Source organism: Carassius carassius, chromosome 34 (genome assembly GCF_963082965.1).
Source record: "Carassius carassius chromosome 34, fCarCar2.1, whole genome shotgun sequence".
Classification (NCBI taxonomy): domain Eukaryota; kingdom Metazoa; phylum Chordata; class Actinopteri; order Cypriniformes; family Cyprinidae; genus Carassius; species Carassius carassius.
In genome coordinates this window covers 17,624,866-17,639,709 of record NC_081788.1, presented here as the reverse complement: position 1 = coordinate 17,639,709, position 14,844 = coordinate 17,624,866, and the positions used below count along the sequence as shown (strand labels likewise).

The 14,844-nt window shown below is 37.4% G+C and overlaps 1 protein-coding gene across 3 annotated transcripts in view; it reads right to left on the bottom strand.

Annotated features, from left to right (window-relative positions):
• Positions 1 to 2,558: 2,558 nt before the first annotated feature.
• The window catches only part of LOC132114557 (phosphatidylinositol 3,4,5-trisphosphate-dependent Rac exchanger 1 protein-like), a 66,246-nt gene continuing 53,960 nt past the window's right edge, over positions 2,559 to 14,844 (bottom strand). Inside the window, exons 25-40 of one of the 3 annotated variants that reach the window (XM_059522729.1) lie at positions 14,118 to 14,373; positions 13,080 to 13,286; positions 11,696 to 11,784; positions 11,533 to 11,615; positions 10,964 to 11,075; positions 10,666 to 10,779; positions 10,064 to 10,105; positions 7,713 to 7,930; positions 7,389 to 7,491; positions 6,116 to 6,259; positions 5,826 to 5,940; positions 5,548 to 5,608; positions 4,822 to 4,994; positions 4,466 to 4,568; positions 4,002 to 4,069; positions 2,559 to 3,870 (exon numbers count right to left, since the gene is read on the bottom strand). In XM_059522729.1, coding sequence (XP_059378712.1) covers positions 3,828 to 3,870; positions 4,002 to 4,069; positions 4,466 to 4,568; positions 4,822 to 4,994; positions 5,548 to 5,608; positions 5,826 to 5,940; positions 6,116 to 6,259; positions 7,389 to 7,491; positions 7,713 to 7,930; positions 10,064 to 10,105; positions 10,666 to 10,779; positions 10,964 to 11,075; positions 11,533 to 11,615; positions 11,696 to 11,784; positions 13,080 to 13,286; positions 14,118 to 14,373 — 1,931 coding nt within the window. In that variant the 3' untranslated portion in view covers positions 2,559 to 3,827. The remainder of the gene's footprint in view (positions 3,871 to 4,001; positions 4,070 to 4,465; positions 4,569 to 4,821; positions 4,995 to 5,547; positions 5,609 to 5,825; positions 5,941 to 6,115; positions 6,260 to 7,388; positions 7,492 to 7,712; positions 7,931 to 10,063; positions 10,106 to 10,665; positions 10,780 to 10,963; positions 11,076 to 11,532; positions 11,616 to 11,695; positions 11,785 to 13,079; positions 13,287 to 14,117; positions 14,374 to 14,844) is intronic. The other 2 variants (XM_059522730.1, XM_059522731.1) reach the window with 2 other exon arrangements.

Genomic DNA, 14,844 nt, shown 5'->3' with positions numbered 1-14,844 from the left:
ATAGTAGTGGTAAATAGAGGTAAAGACCAACAAATTACAAGGCCCTCAAAAGAAAGGCTTGGTTTGTGAGCACCACTGATTTTGAGCTAAAAAAAAAAAATCACTCTTTGAGCTAAAAATTACACTTGAGACAAATATAAACTTAAAATAGAACTGAAAAAAGGACAGCAGTTATAAAAAAAGAAAAAACAACATTTTTTTCATGTTTCAGCTGACTGATTAGTGATGTTAAATTATGTCGTCATAACTTTTGAATGGGAAAGCTAATTGCACAATAATAGACTGAGATGGTGGAGAAACCTGAGATTTTAATATACAGTGACAGGAACATGCTAATGCTAAGTCTTTGGGTTTTACTATATTTAGGTCTATCATACAGAAATTATAGGTTTCATGTGGACATTATTAAGCAAAATAACATGCAACAATAAGGACCTTCAAAACATACAATAGTCGCACTGCACAGATTCTGTGGATTAAAAATAAAATGTTAAAATCCAATTAATAATAAATCAGCATTTTACCAGCACTAAGCTTCAGTTTGGATAGGTATGAGGATAAAAAAATAAAAATAAAATAAAAACAGTTTATTAGCATAAATTCAAGTATTATTTAAAATATTTTATCATCATTACAACATGCTCTTAAGTTGCAGAATCTAACTTCCATGCTGATATGTAACAGACAGTGACGAGTTATGACCTACAATACAAACATAATGAACGTCTCATTAAGATTTTATAAAGATTTAATTAAGACATGATGCTCTTTTGCATTATTGTCACTAAAGTGAACTTATTAACTCAAAACTTTGCTTTACTAAAATTACATTTTAGCAAAAACTGTCAACTGTCAGAACTACTGAAGGTAACATACATACATACATACATACATATATATATATATATATATATATATATATATATATATATATATATATATATACAACCCGAATTCCGGAAAAGTTGGGACGTTTTTTAAATTTTAATAAAATGAAAACTAAAGGAATTTCAAATCACATGAGCCAATATTTTTTTCACAATAGAACATAGATAACGTAGCAAATGTTTAAACTGAGAAATTTTACACTTTTATCCACTTAATTAGCTCATTTAAAATTTAATGCCTGCTACAGGTCTCAAAAAAGTTGGCACGGGGGCAACAAATGGCTAAAAAAGCAAGCAGTTTTGAAAAGATTCAGCTGGGAGAACATCTAGTGATTAATTAAGTTAATTGATATCAGGTCTGTAACATGATTAGCTATAAAAGCTTTGTCTTAGAGAAGCAGAGTCTCTCAGAAGTAAAGATGGGCAGAGGCTCTCCAATCTGTGAAAGACTGCGTAAAAAAATTGTGTAGAACTTTAAAAACAATGTTCCTCAACGTCAAATTGCAAAGGCTTTGCAAATCTCATCATCTACAGTGCATAACATCATCAAAAGATTCAGAGAAACTGGAGAAATCTCTGTGCGTAAGGGACAAGGCCGGAGACCTTTATTGGATGCCCGTGGTCTTCGGGCTCTCAGACGACACTGCATCACTCATCGGCATGATTGTGTCAATGACATTACTAAATGGGCCCAGGAATACTTTCAGAAACCACTGTCGGTAAACACAATCCGCCGTGCCATCAGCAGATGCCAACTAAAGCTCTATCATGCAAAAAGGAAGCCATATGTGAACATAGTCCAGAAGCGCCGTCGTGTCCTGTGGGCCAAGGCTCATTTAAAATGGACTATTTCAAAGTGGAATAGTGTTTTATGGTCAGACGAGTCCAAATTTGACCTTCTTGTTGGAAATCACGGACGCCGTGTCCTCCGGGCTAAAGAGGAGGGAGACCTTCCAGCATGTTATCAGCGTTCAGTTCAAAAGCCAGCATCTCTGATGGTATGGGGGTGCATAAGTGCATACGGTATGGGCAGCTTGCATGTTTTGGAAGGCTCTGTGAATGCTGAAAGGTATATAAAGGTTTTAGAGCAACATATGCTTCCCTCCAAACAACGTCTATTTCAGGGAAGGCCTTGTTTATTTCAGCAGGACAATGCAAAACCACATACTGCAGCTATAACAACAGCATGGCTTCATCGTAGAAGAGTCCGGGTGCTATCCTGGCCTGCCTGCAGTCCAGATCTTTCACCTATAGAGAACATTTGGCGCATCATTAAACGAAAAATACGTCAAAGACGACCACGAACTCTTCAGCAGCTGGAAATCTATATAAGGCAAGAATGGGACCAAATTCCAACAGCAAAACTCCAGCAACTCATAGCCTCAATGCCCAGACGTCTTCAAACTGTTTTGAAAAGAAAAGGAGATGCTACACCATGGTAAACATGCCCCGTCCCAACTATTTTGAGACCTGTAGCAGAAATCAAAATTGAAATGAGCTCATTTTGTGCATAAAATTGTAAACTTTCTCAGTTTAAACATTTGCTATGTTATCTATGTTCTATTGTGAATAAAATATTGGCTCATGTGATTTGAAAGTCTTTTAGTTTTCATTTTATTAAAATTTAAAAAACGTCCCAACTTTTCCGGAATTCGGGTTGTATATATATATATATATATATATATATATATAATACAGACTTTGCATGTTACAAATGCTGTCACATACTGTACATACTAGCTTAACTAGTCCAAACTAATCGAGGAATACTTAAATTCCCACGCCTTCTCGGTTACTGACCACACAGCTGATGTTAAACATTCAAATATCGAACACATTTTGTAAAAGCAGAATAAAGTTTCCTATCCAAATATACATTAAGTTTACAAAATGAAAGATGTACAATATTATGTTTTAACATTATTAATACTCTTTAAATTATAGCACTGCTGTTCCCAAATAGTAAACGCTTATCCCTCTGACACATACATATATTTACCTGAACACAAAATTTCAATAAAATCCTACTATATCTATTAATTCTTCACATGATCCCTTTGCATTTCTCTGTCTTCTAATGTACAGTGCGTTTAATAAACACTGAAGAACACAAGCATTTTTCATTGCGCTTTTCCAAACAGCCACACAAAGCAGCTCCCAAGAAGTCACGCACTGTAACACAGCATTGATTCAGGTTTAAAAAGTGCTATACTTATTTATTTTTTTCCTCCCAGTTGATCAATAATGGTTTTAATCTTCAATAATTCAACATTTTGACTGCAGTGAAATCTTGTATTTTGTATGCAGGTCTACGTTTTTGTATTGTTTGAGAAGCCAATAGCCTGCATTTGTTTCCCCATTATCCTTAAAATGCGCCGTTGATGGAGCTTCACAAGAAAATTGTGTTGTTAAACAGAATCAAGCTTATTTTAAACAATGGCGAAGAAGAATTAAGATTTTGAAATTGGTCCATGTAGGCTGGAATGATTTCAGTACTTTCATAACACCTGATACGAGTTAGAGAATCGCAACACCTCCCAAGACACAGTGCAGACACACTCATGCAAAGCTACAGTAATTGCACATAATCACCACCCTACTTGCTGATGCAAGTTTGCAGTCAGAGGCGAAAGGAAGAGATAATTCAGCTAGATTTAGCCATTCACATGCCAGTCCAGATCCATTAGGAGACCACACAAAGTAGCAATGTGGACAGACACTGCTAGGCAAGATTAGCATCGTTTGCAATTTTCTCAGCTGCCAGAGCAAGAGATAAAGGTTGCCGGACGGTTCTCATTCCTTGTCGTGTTGACCTCAGCCTGACCTCTCTGGATGAGGGTGGCTGGGATTTAAGATGTGCTGAGGCATGGTCTCAAAATGATACGCCAGTCTTGATATCTCCCAGCATCTAGAAGGTCTGAGAGAAGGATGTCACTTCATTCAAAGATCTCCATCAGAGGGGGGTAAACACAACCTGAAGAGCCTGTGATGAGGATTATAAAAAGGATTTGGTTACTGTAAAAGCTTCATTCGACTGAAGCCAAACCACCTGGAATAATATCTTTACATTTTTAATGTCAAGTGAGGTCTTTAAATAGCAAGTGTCAGTGATACCTGGGAGCACAAGGTGGCATCTGGTCCATCACTCTGAGATTTTTGGCTGAAATCTCCACTCTGGTGCCCTACGAATACAGACAGTTATTACTGCCTGTTGGAATACTGTCAGAATAGCTCAAACGTCAGTATTCATAAAGAATTTAGTTTCGACTTTGTCTGTTTCTGAGGATATAATACTAGTTTGTAGCTCAAATTACCAGTGACAATTATCATTTAGCCTACATGCCCACACATATTTATTGATATATTCAAGCATATGTAAATCAATGAAATTGTGTAGACACAAATTGTATCTGTTAAGGTTCTTATTATTATTTGACTTCTCACATAATACAGTGACCTACGTATAGAACCGTATGCTTCAAGTGTTCAATTTGGCAGCAGGTATTTACTACCAACCATATGATTGATTTTGTAAGTTTAATAACGGAGAGCAGACAGATGCGTGTCATATGCTGTACCTGCTTACGCATGATGTCCATGGTCTGCATTAGGTAACGGGGCATGAGGCTGTGGTTTCTGGCTAGAGTAATGGCCTGCTCCAATGACACAGTCAGAGTACACCTACACAGAACAAAAACCTTAGTCAAGAGGAAGTTTAGACAATCTCTTATAGATGTACCTCAGTGTAGCCGTAACCAAGGATACAAATCACCTAGATTAGATATTTGAGCAAGAAATAAATGAAAATCATAATAAAATATAGTTTACAGTAGAAACTTGACTGTGGCTCCACTTCAGTAGTAAGAGGCTTAAATATAAGAAGCGTGTGTTTTGAGCTGTCAGCAACATGAAAACAACATTTCACTGCAGATACCTCTGCATCCCAGTGGCACACATGGTGATGTGACAGGCTCCCAGCCGGCTGCAGAGTTCGGAGGACACCACAAGAACACTGACTGAGGACTGACCCGCAGAGCTGGGTTTTACATTCATATACGTCTGCATGAGCCGAAAGAGGTCATCCAAGGTGTTCAGCGGCCGAAGAAGCTGGAGATTAAAATGATTAAACAAAACGATTTGGTTTTAAACCATAATAAAATCATTTCTATGTATTGATTTCTTTGCATTTCGATTGTGGCCCGTACAGGAATCCCAGTAACGTTTTTAATTTTGTTTTCAAAATAAGTCTCTTATGATCACAAATGATGCACTTAATTGTTCAAAATACATTTAAAACCAAAAGATTGTGAAATATTGTTACAATTTCGATTTGAATATATTAAAAAATGTTTTCTATTTTAATATATTTAAAAAAGACATTTATTTCTGTGATGGCAAAGCTGAATTTTCAACAGCTATTACTCCAGGCTTAAGATCCTTTGGAAATCATTCAAATATGCTATATTTATTTTTATAAATGTTGAATTTTTTTGTGGGAACTGTTATATATATTTTTTAGGATTCTCTAAAAAATAGAAAAATATAATTGTTTTTTAACTTTGTAAATGTCTTTACTTTCACTATTGATCCTTGCTGAATAAAAAAAATAAAAAAAAACTTTCTGGCCAAACAATTGAACGGTGGTATATAGAGATATTACCTGGTCTATTTTCACTGCAGTGGAATTTGAATCTGAATTTGATTTCTCCAGAAAAAAAGCCCTGAAAAATGAAGGATGTTATATAAAAATGTGCACAATTTTTTGCCATTCAAACCTTTAGAACAAATTATTTACATTATGATATATCTAACTTACATTTTTAAAGTTATCTTTTAAAACTGTTTAATTTAAATTAGCTTTGGAGCAAAATCAAAAGCAATCAAAACTAAGCACAGGTCACACTGTATGATATCCACATCCACAAAGAATATCTGTACCTGAGTTTGCGGTAATAACCTTTGACGTTCTCCAGTGACAGAGCATTTGTACGCTGCTGAAACTCTTCCATGGCAACAAAATCCTGAGACAACACATCCTCTGGCTTCTCCAGTCCTGATAAAGATTTAAAAAATGCAGATGAATGCCATGCTTTGCCCAAAGCTGTAGTTCTCTCAACATACCACTAGATGGAGACCAAAACTCATCAATCTATCTATCTAATAAAGGACACTTCTCTTGAATGATACTTTTAGAATGGAAACAGAATGTTCCTTTTGTCTGCTCACACCTCTAGTGAACAGGACTGATTGAAGCTTCAAAGAGCCTCCGTTCTGCAGTCTTGTTGGCAGCTCACTGAAATGACGGCTGTCCAAGAACATTGTCACCCTGATGGTCTGCCGACTGCCTTCCACCTGGTAATGCACAGGTGTGTCTGAAAAAAAAGTGCATTAAAGGATTTGAGAGAGTATTAAAAATTCTATGCAATTTCAATCTTTTTCCTTCACACAAGTTGATTTAAGAAAATTCTGCACCTCGTACATACTGTATACAGTATCTTTAATGTTTGTGGTCACACTGGGAACCATGTCAGGTTAATTAGGTTGTAATTAGCCTGATGAGATGAGTAAAGACAGAAACCTCACAGATGTGTGAAACAGGGAAAAAAGCCAAGATGTTCACATTTGTACAACACAGAGAAAACACCTTTGCGGAAGGAACAAACCACAGAGCAGAACTTCCTGCCTCAGATTTAGTCAAACCAAAACAGAAGACGTCAGATAAAGCTGTTCTCCTATCACGAGTAACTGTGCTGACATTCCTGAAGAGGACATCTGGCGGGACCGTGTATGTTTGTGAAGAGAGGGAGGGGGTGCAGCTATATAAAGATGAGGGCTTTGGCTTTCACTTTTTAGTGGAATCTCACAGCTTTATCAGAGAAAGGGAGTTACTATTTATAAAGGGGAGGAATCTTTGGTCATTGTTGCTGGTGTTTCAGTGGTTTACAGAACGTATTTTAAACCATTAATTTACTCAGCATAAGTGTCATAAATATTTATGGCATTTTTAACTTGTTAATAATCTTGAATGCCAAATAACAAAGCTGGCCTTTTACTTTATTTACAGTAATCACATTCCTGGTACCAGGGTTATTAACTAAAAATAAAACTATTATAATGTTTTTGTGAATTGAAATAAAGCTGAATTACAATACAAATATTAGATGAAAACATATACTTAACCAAAATGTTGAAAATGTTTGTTGAAATGGCAACCCCCGAAATAAAAACAAAACTGAACTAAAAGTTAAAACCGAAATAAAACTAAATTAAACCTAAACAATAAATTAATAAAAATGACAAAAGCAACTTACAAAATGACTGAAAACAAAAAAGATAATAAAAAAATATTAATAAACTAAAATATTCATAACTAAAATAACACTGGTTATATGTTTGTGTGTGTGTGTGTGTGTGTGTGTGTGTGTGTAGATGTATTTTTCTGTTGGTACTGTGAATGAAAATGTATCACTCAATGTTAAAATATGTGGTGTGGAGTCATACTTGGGACGATGCACTCGTTCTCCATGGGGCGGAACAGCACAGTGACTTTCTCCAGATCCTGCAGTGCTACTTTTGTATCTTCAAGCATTATTCGCTCTTCTCTCTGTTAAAGGAAAGGCCAAGATAATCAGAGTACTAGAGAATATGACTAAAACAATAATGAACACTATCAGGAAATAATGGATATAATGGCCTTGGTTCTGTATTTAGTCTCTACATTCAGTTCTTTCATGCTTTTGTATATTAGTAGAAAGCAGTGAGACACTGTTGGATGACTGTCACTGAATCAGCTATGAGAAGATGTAACTTCTGGTAATGTCTCACCACATGTGGAGAGAGTGCTGACTGGAAGTTAAAGAGCACTCCGATGGTGGCGATCTGCTCCAGCCATTTACGGCTGACCTCTTTACTGTCCTCCTCATACTCTCCATTATTGTTGAAACGCAGGTTCAGCGCGTTCACAAGTTGCTCCGCCAGTGCACACAGCGCCCCCACCAAAGACTGGCAGAATATAACATCCCGCCGCAACTGGAGTTCTGTATCTGTGACAGAAGAGTAGAAAATAATTCACGATATTTGTATAAATACATGTATATACATGCGTGTATTACACTCCTATTTATTCATTAAGCATGGAAAAATGTGATCATTTTTCACTTGTTTTTTGTATCACATTTATAATATAATATTTAGAAATAGTATCATATTCAGTACATCTGGTGAAGAGATACACTATTGTTTAAAAGTCTGTGGTTGGGAAGATATTTTTGAAAGTGCTCTTTATTTTTTTGTCTAAAAATACATTACAAACAGCCATACTGTGAAACATTACTATTATTAATTTAATATTTAATTTATACCTGTAATGGCAGCATTAAAGGGTTAGTTCAACTAATTATTAAAATGATGTCATTAATGACTCACCCCCATGTTGTTCCAAACCCGTAAGACCTCCGTTTATCTTTGGAACACAGTTTAAGATATTTTAGATTTAGTCCGAGAGCTCTCAGTCCCTCCATTGAAGCTGTGTGTACGGTATACTGTCCATGTCCAGAAAGGTAAGAAAAACATCATCAAAGTAGTCCGTGTGACATCAAAGGGTCAATTAGAATTTGTTGAAGTATCGAAAATACATTTTGGTCCAAAAATAACAAAAACTACGACTTTTTCAGCTTTGTCTTCTCTTTCGGGTCTGTTGTGAGAGCGTTCACTGCAGTGTAGTGATATCCGGTTCGCGAACGAATCATTCAGTTCACCAAATCAAACTGAATTGTTTGAAACAGTTCGCGTCTCCAATACGCATTAATCCACAAATGACTTAAGCTTTTAACTTTTTTAATGTGGCTGACACTCCCTCTGAGTTCAAACAAACCAATATCCTGGAGTTATTCATTCACTTAAACAGTAAACTGACTGAACTGCTGTGAAGAGAGAACTGAAGATGAACACCGAGCCGAGCCAGATAACGAACAAAAGACTGACTCGTTCTCAAGTCAAGAACCGGTTGCAGAAGACCCGGAAGAGAAGACAATGATGAATAAAGTCATAGTTTTTGCTATTTTTGGACCAAAATGTATTTTCGATGCTTCAAAATATTCTAACTGACCCTCTGATGTCACATGGACTACTTTGATGTTTTTCTTACCTTTCTGGACATGGACAGTATACCGTACACACAGCTTCAATGGAGGGACTGAGAGCTCTCGGACTAAATCTAAAATATCTTAAACTGTGTTCCAAAGATAAACGGAGGTCTTACGGGTTTGGAACGACATGATGTCGGTGAGTCATTAATGACATAATTTTACCACTTTTAAAACTTTAATTGCTTTAAAAAATATTATTGACCTCAAGCTTTGAAACAGTAGTACTGAACAGGTTTAGAACACCCTGGGTTCTCTCTATATATATTTTATTTATCAAACCGAATACATAAAATTAATAGTAAGTCATTATTGACTCTGTATATCAATATTTGTTGAGAAATCATTTCAAATAATTATGACTGCCATTTTATAGATTTTAATTGCTCTAATTTAATGTTTAACTGGCAGATGTCACTAATAATGATTAATTTACAGTTCACAGATCAGCATATATATATATCCCAAAGAGCGGTCTGAAGGGAATCCTGAATATCCTAAAACAGTTCCCAACAGCAGATGGTGGGTATCACAGCAGCACTGGGTGGGAACAGGGATTGGAGCTGCTGTCTGTGTGCAGCAGGAGGGATAAGGGCTCTAGATCAGGTTCCAAAGCAAACGCTCAACAGCTTCCATATGTCTCCTACCACAGACCCCACGGGACAAACTCACTCTCTCTCTGTTCTCTCGCTTTATCTGTGTCTACTGCTCGCTCAGAAGCTCACAATAAGACACACCCCACTGCAAGTTGACTGCACGCACACAAACTGTACACACTCCCTCCTACAGAGTTCCAATAAAACACACCCTTATCACAACACATAGAGGTGTCTGTAAATACAGCACAATCCAGAACAGTAGTAGGGATGATAAATCACACACACTGCAGTTGCGTTTCTGAAGTCTCACACAGATTATGACGCAAGTGCATGACCATGTAAACATTCTGGGTTGACTTTCAATTGCTATTTGAAATGATCTACAATGGTCAAGTTCAACAATAGAAAGGTTCAAATCTAGGGAGTATCTTACCAGTGCATTTAAGCAATGCCAACAAGAGCTGACTCCTTCCATCTGCAACACAGTTACAAACAGACATGAATACAACCAAATGCACAACAATACATGACAATATAGCTGTATTACAAGTCTTGGGAAACTTTGTACATGAACATGAACATGAAATGGTTTCTATGACGGTTTCAAAAAGACAGTTAATCTCAATTTAAACAAAATAAAATTTTTAACTTTTAATCATTCACAAAATAGTTTAAGGATTTGGATTAGCTTGTATTGGGTTTTTCCCAATAATAATGGGGCAACTGCTCTTCCATAGTGTTTCTATGTTAACATGCTAGATGGTTTTCTAAAAGAGTGCCTCTCAAGTTAAAGTTTGACAAGTTTTAAGTTGATTTTGAAGGACTCCTAAAACACAAATTGTATCTTGACAAACTCCAATGGTAGCATTTTTCAAATGTTATTTGCCATTAATACTGCAAATTTAATTACATGAATTGGCATTAAAATAATTTACAGTGATGATTTGTGCACAATAACACAAAACAAAAAAGTGCTAAAAAAATTGATTAGAGCAATAGTGATCTTGATTAAGTATTGTTCAGGCTTGAACCTACCCTCCACAAAGCGATGAAGGCTGTTAATTAAAGATTTGATTGAAATGGGCAGGTTCCAAGGGTCCTCCTGGATGTTCTTGAGCAAGACATACCGCCAACGTGCTGTCCAGTCATCTAAAACACATAGGACAAACTACTGTGCTACGCTTGCATGCAGAGGAAATAACGTACAGATGCAAACAGAAAAAATCACACACCCCTGCCCACTTATAAAAGTCCCTCACACACTAACCGAGAACCCAAATACACACATCCCTCAAATGAGTTTCCAAACATAGCACGTAAATATAGCACTCACACACACCCGACCGGGCGGTACCTGGCTGACTGTGGTCGGTGTGGAAATGCTTGGTTTCCTCGCAAGCTTTGCTCATGATAGGGCCCTTCAGGAGACTGTTGATAGAGTCAACCTGAGAATGAGAAAGACACAGTTAAGCCTGTCACCACACACATCCTGCGCTAACTGAAGATCTGGCGAACGCCCTTGCTAACACCAGGCCTGCTGCTTTCAGTCTGTCCACATGTAACCTGTCTACACTGGATAAAAGAGCTCTTTATTGGTTTCTGGGAAATTGAGAGGAGTCAAAATTCGGTGACCTCCAGAAGACGATAGATTTTGAGGTCAAAGAGCAGAGGTGCAGAGGTCAAAGAATGCTCAACTAGACATGATGGTAATGTGATAAACAATACTGTGGGAGTTAAAAAGGAAGAAGAGAGGGGAAACTAAGAGGGGTTGTATTGATGAAGAACAAAAATAGAAGGCAAAATGAGAAGGTGAGTGGTGTCAGACAAAGGGCAACAGTTACAAAGGGAATATCAAGTTTAAATTGGCAAAAGTTTGATTTATGAGAGGGGAAATCAATATACCTGATTGAAAAGGTGTTCTAGACATCCATGAAGTTTATCCTGCTTGTCTGAAGGGATCTGCATATCACATGGCAACTCATCTCCTGGAAGACGAAATAAAAGTAGCAATTAGTAGTTGTCCTGAATTTCAACATTGTAACCGCATCTGACAGATGCCAGTTACCTGAGCCCATCTCATCACTGCCCAGGTAAGAACTGTTGCTCCGGACGCTGGTGTATGACAGCACTGAGTCCCGGTTACTGTTACATTCACTGTGAAAACACACAAATACAAAGGTTTTCATGTGAAGAAAAGGATGCTTGCAGAGACCAATTCAAATTCTACCAATATTAATCATTTAAAAAAAAAAAGTTTGAACCATTCTCAAAACATTAGATACTCAGGTTAAATTAAACTAACAGCTTTCTACAGAAGAAAGGAATAATAATAGAAATGTACATTTTTGTTAAACTATCCCTTTAAACAATTAAACAATTTAAACATCTACAAATTCCATTAACAATTAAAACGTCTATCTAATAAGATTTGCAGCCTTGAAATGTTTATTCTAAGACAGAATTACAATTTTGAAATGTCTTTGCGTTCCAGAAAAGCTTGAGAGGGATAACAGACTGCACACTAGTAATAGAAAGAGCAGAAGTAGTCCCTTTCCCCACCCCGCAATGAAGGGGTGGCCAAATTTAGTGGCAAGAATAGAAGCAGATCGAGCTTATGACCAGCAGGTTGCAACACTCCCAGAAATAGAGAGCGAAAAAAAGGAGCATTCCCTCGTATTTAACCATTCAACCTCCTGAACCCTTGAAAGTTCATGTTCCTTCTTCTCACGACAACAAGAACAGGCGGCCTAACCTACATCCCAAAAACAAATCCAGTTACTTACTGTAACAGCCTAAAAAGGGGAAAAAATGCTTCTCTCTATAATTCATGATGGCTGCAGCTGTCCATGAGCTCACCCTATCACAGAGTAGCAGGATTTCAAAGTGGAACGCCACATAATGATAGAGGGTACAAAAGCAGGCATCCGTTTATCCCGACAGAAGCATAAAATCCCCCCGGCTGTGGTCAGCCTGGGGTTTGCCCTGCTCCGTCAGGTCTAGATCACAAGCAAACAAACTTTGCTCCATATAATGACGACATAACATCAACAGTGACTGAATGTATTCTTAAGCAGTTAAAGAGGGCGTCTGGGTTGCTGTGGCACAACAGGTTCTTTGTAAGGGATGTTTATCGTCTCCCTATGTGTCTGTTTTAGCAACATCTGTTTGAAAGGAGGAGCAGACAAGAGCCCAGAAGCCACATCTCGCTCCCTCGCTCTGCTGGGATTTTAAATCATCTTTAACACATGTAATTTCCAAGAAAACAAAATGTTAATATCAGTCATTATGAAGCTCTCAAGACAGATCAAATTGGCGATTTTATCAATATCGTCATTGTTATAAACTTATCCGACAGATAAAGAACAGAGATGACTCGAGCCTGTATTACTCATTTAAGAACCCAGGCTCCAACATGTTTCATAAATATTATCTCGCAAACTCTTCCTCACCTGTAGGAGTCTCTGTAGCTCACGGTGTCATGCCCAGAGTCCTCCTGGTCATCTTCATTGACTTTGAAGCACACTCTCTTGTTCCCACCATGCTCTGTCTTGTCTTGGTCCGTCTCCTCTTGTATGGTGGCGTTTGAGGGGGCGCTCTCAATCGAGGGTGACTCTGAGCCCTGCGGCTGGGTCGGTCCAGTTATCGATGACAGAAGTCTAAGATGAAACATATTTAGAGAGGTTTGGAAACAGGTTGACATGAACTGTTCAAATGAATTATAAGAATGAACCTGTGCAAGTTATTCTGAGTTGATCTGCCCACTTATGATTAATGTTACCTGCAGCCGGAGCAGATCAACAGATAATAAATATTTTTAAAAATAAGGGACCATTATCAGATGATTTATTTTTACCGTAATTAAAACTATGTTCATACATTTGAGGAATGTCTACATGTTTTAAGAGAGCTTATTTTAAGGGTATTTTAAGACAATAAGGACAAAACTGTCTCTAGTTAAAGAAACATCCTTTTATTTTACTCCTGAGCTTTGTTTTTTATGGGACAGGGAAGTGTGGACTGACAGAAAGGCACTGGGAACGAGACATGGGAATGGGACTTCACTGACAATTAAAATTCTACATCAGCACATGCTAGCCACTGAATAACAAACATGAGAGGCTGTTGAAATGTCTCCACTGCAGTCGTTTGTTAAGGCTTTAGTCTTACGTTTTTTTTCTGTCTAAGCCATAAATATTTTAGACTATCATAAAAGGACATCCTTAAGTTTTGAACATGAATAACTCGAAGAGGAGGCTACTAAGACCTAATCTGAGCTTTCAGATTAGAATGAGAAAGTTTTATTTATTATTATTATTTTATTTTTCACAATCTAAAAAGAACAATGTTGTAGATTATTAAATATCTTAGAATTTATTTTAGATTAAAAAGTATATTCACTATAGAAATGTATCTTTTATTTGGTTAATTTTCAATAGCTCACTATTTTAGTGTTATTTTGAACACTGTTAAACTACTTCACCACTTACACATCTATCTGGGCCACGTATTGCTTCATCTCTCGCACTGATATGTCCAGGCGGTTATAGAGGCAGATGTAATTGTCCTGGCTCTCCATGTCTTCCTGTTTGAGGAGAAAGCTGAGACCTCCTTCTTCATGCTTCCTGCCGTCCTCTGTGCTCCCTTCACCCTCCTCCGTCTCTTCATCTAAACTCAGGCAACTCCAGGAGGGGGCCGCCATGCTAGTTACGCAATGCACGGCGTGGGACATGGGATTCAGATTGGCTGCAGGAAGAAAAAAAAGCTAAATTAATCAATACATTTTAAAAAATGTCACCTTTCTTGATTCAAACAGCATCCTGGATTTTTTCATTTGTCACAGAGTTTGCAATCTGGGAAATATAACTGATGCCACCTTACAATTTGGCCTAAAGAAGGCATCTTAGAAGACATAAATATGGTACTCAGACTTTGCAACATCCTTCATGCTGGGCGCATGCCTTAAAATGCTGTCTAGGAACGCAGCATTCTATGTTTGGAGTTTGAGAGACTCAATAAAACAGAAGAACTGAATGGCTGAAAAGCAGTGAGGCATACTCTTGCATGTGGTAAAGCCATGGACCAAGAGGCTTTAGGTGGCAGAGAAGTGTACCAGAGGAATTTTAAACATCTCTGACTGTGAGACAACTGCAGAGCAGATGTGTAGCAGAGACTGAAAAATAAAAAGCTCTCATGCTGAAGAGCAGAAGAAACAAA